The sequence below is a fragment of the Mustela nivalis genome (genome assembly GCF_964662115.1).
Source record: "Mustela nivalis genome assembly, chromosome: 9".
Taxonomy (NCBI): Eukaryota; Metazoa; Chordata; class Mammalia; order Carnivora; family Mustelidae; genus Mustela; species Mustela nivalis.
The window spans coordinates 111,328,477-111,338,475 of record NC_139028.1 but is presented as its reverse complement, the minus strand read 5'-3'; the positions used below and the strand labels follow the sequence as shown (position 1 = coordinate 111,338,475).

General features: G+C 50.1%; 1 protein-coding gene across 1 annotated transcript; it reads left to right on the top strand.

Moving 5' to 3' along the window:
* Positions 1-5,257: 5,257 nt before the first annotated feature.
* Positions 5,258-9,912, top strand: INTS5 (integrator complex subunit 5). Its single transcript, XM_082748129.1, has 2 exons — positions 5,258-5,444; positions 6,765-9,912. The coding sequence occupies exons 1-2, from the start codon at positions 5,365-5,367 to the stop codon at positions 9,742-9,744; spliced, it is 3,060 nt and encodes a 1,019-aa protein (XP_082604255.1). The 5' UTR covers positions 5,258-5,364; the 3' UTR covers positions 9,745-9,912.
* The last annotated feature ends 87 nt before the right edge of the window (positions 9,913-9,999 follow it).

Genomic DNA, 9,999 nt, shown 5'->3' with positions numbered 1-9,999 from the left:
GGCGTGTGATTTAATGTGGGAACGAACGGGAATGGGCCACAGAAAGGGGGGCTGTGGGCCTGGAAATGAGACAGTTAGGACGTAAGACCCATGGAGTTCACTTGAGCTAAGCAATGAAAAGCCAGGCTCTGTGATGTTCCCATCCCCCTAGTGCGTGACACTCCCGACTCTCCGTTTCCAACAAAAATACAGATTATTACAGAGATGGTAGATGAGATAAGGGTCCTGATGTCAGCCGTGCCACTGCCTCTGTGTGACCAGAGGGGCCAAGTCACTTTTTCATGTTTGTTTCCAATTCCTTTGGTGGATTTTATAAATAGAGAATTTAGTTTTAAAACTGATTGATTTGGAGCACCTGGGTGGCTCAGTGGGTTAAGCCTCTGCCTTCGGTTCACGTCATGATATCAGGGATTGAGTCCCACATCGGGCTCTCTGCTCAGCGGGGAGACCGCTTCCCCATCTCTCTGCCTGCCTCTCTGCCTACTGTGATCTCTGTCTGTCAAATAAATAAATAATCTTTGTTTAAAAAAAGAAAAAAGATTGAGGTGCCTGGGTGGCTTAGTGGGTTGGGCCTCTGCCTTCGGCTTGGGTCATGGTTACAGGGTCCTGGGATCAAGCCCTGAGTCAGGCTCTCTTCAGCGGGGAGCCTGCCCCCCCCCGCCCCCGCCTCTCTGCCTACTTGCGATTTCTGTCTGTCAAATAAAGTCTTTTAAAAAAAAGATTGATTTTAGGGGCGCCTGGGTGTCTCAGTGGGTTAAGCCGCTGCCTTCGGCTCAGGTCATGATCTCAGGGTCCTGGGATCGAGTCCCACATTGGGCTCTCTGCTCAGCAGGGAGCCTGCTTCCTCCTCTCTCTCTGCCTGCCTCTCTGCCTACTTGTGATCTCTCTCTGTCAAATAAATAAATAAAATCTTTAAAAAAAAATAAAAAATAAAAAAAAGATTGATTTTAGAGTTGGAGGGGGGCAGAGGGAGAGGGGAAACCAACTCCCTGCTGAGCCCTATAGGAGTTATTGTGGGGTTTTTTTGTTTTTGTTTTTGTTTTTAAAGATTTTATTTATTTATTTGACAGAGATCACAAGCAGGCAGAGAGGCAGGCAGGAGGGTGGGGCGGGGAAGCAGGCTCCCTGCTGAGGAGAGAGTCTGACTCAGGGCTTGATCCCAGGACCCTGGGATCATGACCCCAGCCAAAGGCAGAGGCTCAACCCACTGAGCTACCCAGGTGCCCCCCTATAGGGGTTCTGTCTCAAAACCCTGAGATCAACTCTGAGATCATGACCTGAGCGGAAACCAAGAGTTGAGTGCTTAAACCAGGCACCCCTACTGGGTTTTATTTTTAATTTTAAGTGAACTCTATGCAGGCCTGAAACTCATGACCCTGAGATCAAGAGGACATGTTGTACTGAGAGCCAGCAGGGTACCCAGGATTATATTTCCAATAAACTGCATTATTTTTTCCATTTAGCATGCAGAACTTCTGTTGCAAGCCAGGGCTGGGGTGTTTGCTTAAAGTAAAAAGCTACCTGTGTGGAGGTGTGTTCAACAGAGGAAAAGCATATTCTCTCTGTCCTGTTTAATCAGTGCAGGCTTCCTGGAAGAGGGAGGGTTTGGGCCCAGTGTTGCATCTCCCAGCCCAAATTCATATTTTGAATTTCAAACCTTCAATAAAGTTAGGAAATTAGTACAATGAACCTTTACATACGCACTCAGATTTACCAATTTATAACATTTTTCTACACTTAAATTGTTCTATCTCTATGCATTTGCAAATATGTAAGTGTCCATAGATTTTTGTCTTTGCTGACTCATCTAAAAGTCCACTGCAGATGAGATTTTACCCCTAAGAACATTCTTCTATGTAGCCAAAATACTACTATCACACCTAACACATTTAACATTGGTTAATATTGACTTTTTTATATTTGAATTTCCTTAGTTTCAATAATATTCTTTTTTTAAGACTTTTTTTTTAAGATTTTATTCATTTATTTGACAGAGAGAGATCACAAGTAGATGGAGAGGCAGGCAGAGAGAGAGTCAGGGAAGCAGGCTCCCCACAGAGCAGAGAGCCCGATGCAGGGCTTGATCTCAGGACCCTGAGACCATGACCTGAGCCGAATGGAGAGGCTTAACCCACTGAGCCACGCAGGTGCCCCAAGACTTTATTTTTAAGTAATCTTGACACCCAACACAGGACTCAAATCCATAACACCAAGATCAAGAGTCACACATTCCACCAACTGAGCCAGCCAGGTGCCCCAGAAAAGACATTTTTAATATTTTGGCATACCTATTCTTCATAATTTTGTTCTACCTCTGTATCTAAGGCAGAAGGAGCTTGCTGTGTTGAAGAATTTCTGTATCTAGCATTATGTTAAGTCTTTTAATAAGTGGTCTCAAGTGATTTTTGTAAAACCTCTGGGAGACAGGAGACATCATACCCATTTTACAGATGAGGAAATGTGCTTCAAACATTTGGGTCACTGTCTCAGGGTTACATTACTGATAAATAGCAGAGATGAATCTAGATCTGTCCAACACCAAAACAAGGCACCTTTAGATTATGAAATCATTAAGAGCAAGGACGACATAATACTCTCATTGCTGGAGAACTTACCTGGTTCAAAAGTCTCCTTTTGCAGATCCAAATTTGAGGCTCTGAGATGGGAAGTGTCAGGACCCAATTTGAAGCACTGTTAGGAGCAGAAATTGTCTCATATTACTGTTCTAGAACAGATTTTGCTAGGAGGTAATATATACACTTTGTAAGTTACTGCACTTCTAAAATGTAAGAACAAAAAAGGAACCATAATTAGTCCTTTAGCTTTTGAAATACAATCAGTTCAAAAGTGTTGTTGGAAAACCAACTTCCGTGCTTCAGACCCAAAATATAGCAGGAAGACAAGAGTTTGGGATAAAGAGGAACAATAGGTTTATTGGTTTGCCAGACAAAGGAGCCTGTAGCAAGCTGTGGCCTTCAAAAACTGTAAGCCCACCGGAAGGAAGGGGCTCAGAGGAATGGGCTGGGGGGGTTTATAGGTAAATACAGAATCTAGCTGGTTTCTATAGGAATTGTATAGGGGCTGCCATACTCAGTCCTTTTCAGGGTGGTACCAGCTTCCTGAAAACAAAAGGCTAAAAAAGGAGGAGAGGGGGTTTGGCAGAGAGGAAAAAGGTTACTTTAAAATCAAGCTTTGCCGAAGCATTAGTATAGATTTTGATTTCTGTTCAAGTCTATGTTTTTAAGTGGTTTCAAAGGTATCTTCAGGAACTGTCATCTGGTATCACTCTAACTCACACTTCCACTGAGAGCAGTAAGCCTTCTGGCCTCAAAACCGATTTTCCTTTTCATTTATTTAACCAACTATTAAGAACCTACTATGTGCCTGGCAAAAAGTGTTGTAGGGAATGAGGAGTAGCCCTCAACAAAATAGGCAAATTTCCTATTGTCCAAGAGCTGATTTTCTGGAGTTTATTCAACAAACGTGATAAAAATAATGAATGCTTATATGGTGCTTTCTTAACCATTGCGGGTCACTAAGTGCTATGCAATGAATGATATGGGGGGAACAAAGGCTAAAGAAGTACAGAAAAAAAAAAACAAAAACAAAAAACTTCCTTACAACTTACAGCCCATTGATGAGTACTTGAGACAGGCAGAGTGACCTTCCTCCAGGAACTCAACTGCTTCAATGGTAATACTTTGCTAGAGGCATAAGGCAACCTTTGTTTGATCTTAGCCTGACCTCCAGGATCCTCTAAGTCTTCTTTAATATATACAAATCCCTTTGGCAGTGTCCTTCATCTCTTTTCCCCCCTTCAACTGCCCCCTCCAAGATACGTGTTAGCAATCATCCTCCAAGCATATGGGCCACAGATCTCATCTGAAGGGTCTCATGACTAAAGTTCTACTAGGCAGTAGTAAATGACTCCTCAAGGTCCTGGAAACCTTAGAGTTTTACGCTTTCCCTAACCCCCTCCCAACTTAAAAATATATTATCAGTCACTCCCCACAACCCCAGTGCAGCTCTTCCTGCCCACACAGTTCCTGTCTCTGTGCTTTAAAAAACAAAACAAAACAAAACATCTTTTTTGCACAGATGTCTCAAGAATTCTTTTTCTTTTTTTTTTTTTAATTTAAGATTTTTATTTATTTATTTGTCAGAGAGAGAGAGTACACAAATAGGCAGAGTGGCAGGCAGAGGCAGAGGGAGAAGCAGGCTCGCAACCAAGCAAGGAGCCCAGTGTGGAACTCAATCCCAGGACCCTGGGATCATGACCAGAGTGAAAGGCAGCTGCTTAACCAACTAACCCACTCAGCCATCCCTCAAAAATTCTTTCTTGACCGTTGGCTCCTGGACCCCAACATTTAAGATCAGTGAACATATTCCCTTGTTTCAGTTTTCACAACAAACCCTGCCTGTGAGGAAATAGCAACAGAGAGGGTAGAGAGAGTGCGCAGCCAGTAAATGGAAGAGCTGAACCTTGATCTAGACAGCCTGGCTGTGGTGGGGGCTCTTCAAGAGGTGCCTATGAGCTCCTCATACAGTTACCACACTACCTATCTGCAGGGGAGAGGAGAGGTCCTGAGCTGGCAGGCTGGGGAGAGAGCAAAGCCTGAACAATGAAGACTAAACAGAGGGGCAGAAGCGCCAGCCTATGACTGGGAGAACACCTATAGCCTGGCCAGCCCAATTTATTTTGGGCTTCCTCTCTTTCTCTTTATTTCCTTTTTCTCTCTTAGGAGCCACCCCCCCCCCCATTCTCTCTCTCCTCTTTCTTAGGCTCCCACCCACCGTGGAGCTCAATGCTGGGCTTGAACTTACGCCCCTGAGACTGAAAGACCTGAGCTGAGATCCAGACTCCCAGGCTTAATGGACTGAGCCACCCAGCTGCCCCTCCCTCCTTTCTTTCTGTCTTTTTACCAGTTTCCCCTTCCTTTATCTCCTTTAACTGCTTTTTCCATTGTCAGTGTTTATTTATTTATTTAATATCACTATTAATTGATGAAATGTTCCTAGTGCTTCATTTTTTAAAACCTCGTGAGTTGAACACTTTGCATTTTTAGTTTTCGGCAAAATAATTAAATCCAACTGGGAATAGCTGCAGCTAGCTTCAGTTTGTGTCTTAAACGCCCTTTGGGGGTAAAACAGCTTGGTTGAAGCCGGGTCAGCTTCTCGCTGTCACCGTCGTGATCCCGCTCTGGGGTCCGAACGTGGTCCGGAACCAATGTAGGAGGGTCGCGGACGTCGCCGGACCGGTTTTCCTGAGAAGCCTAATCGGTGGTTCCTTTCGGGTTTCCCTCAGCGCGCATGCGCTGCCTGCGCTTCGCCGCTCCCGCCTCGGGCTCGGGCTAGGGCTCCGGGATGTCCGCGTTGTGCGACCCTCCCGGGGCCCCAGGGCCTCCCGGGCCTGCCCCGGCCACCCACGGTCCCGCGCCGCTCAGGTAGTTAGAGCCCCTGGCATCTTCCCCCATCGCGTGGCCCTGCGCCGATCCCCAGCCTTCTCGGCAGAAACCCGGATCCTACCTCGAGAACTCGCGTCAGGGTTCTCAGAGATTCCTGGTCGGGTCTTCCCAGAACTCAGGGACTGCCTCACCAAAACTCTGGGCTCCAGTGCCCGCACTCCTAAGACCTTGGCCTTGCCTCATCCTAAACCCTAACGCGTAGTTACCCCAGATTCCGGCCTTGTTCTCCCAAGAGTTGGGGATATCAGAACGCTTGGGAACCGAGCTGTCCTACCCCTTTTAGACCCGAGAGGACCCAGGGCCCCCTGACTTCATGGAGACTCCCTGGAAACCCAGGCCCGGAAACCCACAAAATGCTTCCCTCTAGCCTTTACCTTGCCCTCCAACTAAGCTACTCTCCCTCACCTTAGGGTGGTTTGTTTATTTGTTTATTTATTTAAGGAAGGAGGGCATGGTCGGAGCCCTATGAGCCCTTAGAGGATGCGGTCTTCTTTGGCAGAAAAGGCAGTAAGAGGAAGGGGACTTTGCCTCTTCCCATAACCCTGGTTTCTGAATGCCTAAGACTGAAGCCATATGTTTTGGGAGGGGAAGGGCTGAAAAGCAGGCATTACGTTGTCCGTATCCTGGGACACCATGATTCCTCCATGAAGATGCCTGGAAGGTGGTTGTTGATGTGGAGTTCAGGTGGTGGGTGCTTAGGAGGCTTGCAGAATATGAGAAGAAACAGGTACTAGGAAGTCTTAATGAGGGACAAGTTTGAGCTTAGGATTTTCTTTAAGAGCTTGTGTTTTGGGGGGCGCAGTCAAGCAGGAAAGGTGTTTTTAAAGCAGATGTTATAGCCACACAATATATATTTACTCAATTCAGTGAATACTTAACAGAGTATTTCCCATATGCCAGGCGCCTCAATAGAAAGGTATTCCATGTTGAAGCGCACAAAAATGCTTACTACCCTTTTGGAGTTTATAATCTGATCACTTAACTTTGGGTTTCTTATCTGTAAAGTGGGATCACCCCACCCTACCTTATTGGGGCTGTTGTCTGGATTGGAATAATTCACATAAAGTTCCTAAGAGAGTACCTTACATGAGTTACCTAGCATTGATATTATTATTGAAAGAAAAGTATTGGGTGATGAGTGTGAACTTGATACGGTGCTTAAGTGCTTCATGTACATTATCTTATGAAGGAGGTACAGTTATCCCTCTTTTACGTGGAAAGAAATCAAATCTCACGGGGGAACGTAATGTGTCTAACATCTTGCAGCGCTCTAAGTCTGCTTCTCTTGCTTCCTTCCAGTGCTCAAGAGCTGTCCCAGGAAATCAAGGCTTTTCTGACTGGCGTGGACCCTATTCTGGGCCACCAACTCTCGGCCCGGGAACATGCTCGCTGTGGTCTTCTCCTGCTACGCTCTTTGCCACCTGCTCGGGCTGCTGTGCTTGACCACTTGCGAGGAGTCTTTGATGAGAGTGTCCGGGCCCACCTGGCTACCCTGGACGAAAGCCCTGTGGCTGGCCCCCCTCACCTCCGTCCACCCCCACCCTCCCATGTCCCAGCTGGGGGACCTGGTCTAGAAGATGTGGTGCAGGAAGTACAACAGGTGCTGTCTGAGTTTATCCGGGCCAACCCGAAGGCCTGGGCACCTGTGATTAGTGCATGGTCCATTGACCTCATGGGGCAGCTGAGCAGCACATACTCAGGCCAGCACCAGCGTGTGCCCCATGCCACTGGCTCTCTCAACGAATTGCTGCAGCTGTGGATGGGCTGTCGGGCCACCCGCACATTAATGGACATCTATGTTCAGTGTCTCTCAGCTCTCATTGGTAGTTGCCCAGATGCCTGCGTGGATGCCTTGCTGGATACCTCTGTCCAGCATTCCCCACACTTCGACTGGGTTGTGGCCCATATTGGCTCCTCTTTTCCTGGCACTATCATCTCCCGAGTTCTCTCCTGTGGCCTTAAGGATTTCTGTGTTCACAGTGGGGCTGGAGGTGGAGCTGGTGGCAGTGGTGGAAGCTCTTCTCAAACCCCCTCTATAGACCCGTTCCCTGGATCTCCTGCTATCCCTGGGGAGAAACGGGTGCCCAAGATTGCCTCAGTTGTAGGCATCCTAGGGCACCTGGCCTCCCGCCACGGAGACAGCATCCGCCGGGAGCTTCTTCGAATGTTCCATGATAGCCTGGCAGGGGGCTCTGGGGGCCGGAGTGGTGACCCGTCCCTTCAGGCCACAGTTCCTTTCCTACTGCAGCTGGCGGTCATGTCACCAGCTTTGCTGGGCACCGTCTCTGGAGAGCTGGTGGACTGCCTTAAGCCCCCAGCTGTACTGAGTCAGCTGCAGCAACACCTGCAGGGATTCCCCCGAGAGGAGCTGGACAACATGCTGAATCTGGCTGTGCACCTGGTGAGCCAGGCCTCGGGGGCAGGTGCCTACCGCCTCTTGCAGTTTCTGGTGGACACAGCTATGCCTGCCTCAGTCATTACTACCCAGGGCCTGGCTGTGCCGGACACTGTACGTGAGGCCTGTGACCGGCTGATCCAGCTGCTGCTGCTGCACCTGCAAAAACTGGTTCATCACCGGGGAGGGTCTCCTGGGGAAGGGGTGCTGGGCCCGCCCCCACCCCCCCGTCCTGTGCCCTTTCTAGATGCACTAAGGAACCACGTTGGAGAGCTGTGTGGAGAGACGTTAAGATTGGAGCGGAAGCGCTTTCTCTGGCAACACCAGCTCCTGGGCCTGCTCTCTGTCTATACTCGGCCTAGCTGTGGACCTGAGGCCTTGGGCCATCTCCTGAGCCGGGCCCGAAGCCCTGAAGAGTTGAGTCTGGCCACCCAATTATATGCAGGGCTGGTGGTCAGTCTCTCTGGCCTCCTGCCTCTGGCTTTCCGAAGCTGCCTGGCTCGGGTACACGCAGGGACTCTGCAGCCTCCCTTCACTGCCCGGTTCCTGCGTAACTTGGCACTGCTAGTGGGGTGGGAACAGCAAGGTGGTGAGGGCCCTGCAGCCCTCGGGGCCCGGTTTGGGGAGTCTGCATCAGCCCATTTGTCTGACCTGGCTCCTCTCCTGCTACATCCTGAGGAGGAAGTAGCTGAAGCTGCTGCCTCCTTGCTGGCCATTTGTCCCTTTCCTCAAGAAGCCCTGTCCCCGTCCCAACTCCTGGGGCTGGTGAGAGCTGGAGTACATCGCTTTTTTGCCTCTCTGAGGCTGCATGGCCCCCCAGGTGTGGCATCGGCCTCTCAGCTTCTTACTCGCCTCTCTCAGACCTCCCCAGCTGGGCTCAAGGCTGTGTTGCAGCTGCTAGTTGAGGGAGCCTTACATCGGGGCAACGCAGAACTGTTTGGAGGGGAAGTGGATAGGGACAACGAGACTCTTTCGGCTGTCTCCGCTTCTTTGGCCTCTGCCTCCCTGTTGGACACAAACCGGCGGCACACTGCAGCTGTGCCAGGGCCTGGAGGGATTTGGTCAGTTTTCCATGCTGGAGTCATAGGTCGTGGCCTAAAGCCACCGAAGTTTGTCCAGTCGCGCAATCAGCAGGAAGTGAGCTATAACACCCAGAGCCTGCTCAGCCTCCTGGTGCACTGCTGTAGTGCCCCTGGGGGTACTGAATGTGGGGGCTGCTGGGGGGCTCCCACCCTGAGCCCGGAGGCAGCCAAAGCAGTGGCAGTGACCTTGGTGGAGAGCGTGTGTCCTGATGCAGCTGGTGCTGAGCTGGCCTGGCCCCCTGAGGAGCATGCCAGGGCCACAGTGGAGCGGGATCTCCGCATTGGCCGTCGCTTCCGGGAACAGCCCCTGCTCTTTGAGCTGTTGAAGCTGGTAGCCGCTGCTCCCCCAGCCCTCTGCTACTGCTCTGTGCTCCTGCGGGGGCTACTAGCCGCCCTTCTGGGACATTGGGAAGCCTCTCGCCACCCTGATACAGCTCACTCTCCCTGGCACCTGGAGGCATCCTGCACCCTGGTAGCTGTCATGGCAGAGGGAAGCCTCCTGCCACCAGCCCTGGGTAATATGCACGAGGTATTTAGCCAGCTGGCACCTTTTGAAGTGCGTCTGCTGCTGCTCAGTGTCTGGGGCTTTCTCCGGGAGCATGGACCATTGCCCCAGAAATTCATCTTCCAGTCAGAGCGTGGCCGCTTCATCCGGGACTTCTCCAGGGAGGGTGGCGGTGAGGGTGGACCTCATCTTGCTGTGCTGCACAGTGTCCTCCACCGCAACATTGACCGCCTGGGCCTTTTCTCTGGCCGTTTTCAGGCACCTTCGCCGTCCACTCTCCTTCGGCAGGGGACATAGCCTTTTCCAAGCTTCGGAAGCCAAGGGAGGTTGAGCAGTGAGAGAGATGGGCTAAGGTGCTGTAGAAAGGTGGAGGTTTCTCTTCTAAAACCCTAGGCTAAAGAGCGCTGTCATTTTTTTTCCTCCCCCACTTTTTTTTTCTAAATAAAATTTGCCGAGTTGAGAAAAGCAGAGTCCAGTGCCTCTGTCTGATGCTTAGAGCTGGTAAAGTCGGACAGCGCCTGGCTCTGGACAATCCCACCCCCCGCCCGCAAG

Coding starts and splice junctions, on each gene's coding strand:
- INTS5 (XM_082748129.1), top strand. CDS start 5,365: ATGTCCGCGTTGTGCGACCCTCCCGGGGCCCCAGGGCCTCCCGGGCCT. Junction 5,445..6,764: donor CACGGTCCCGCGCCGCTCAG/GTAGTTAGAGCC, acceptor GCTTCCTTCCAG/TGCTCAAGAGCTGTCCCAGG.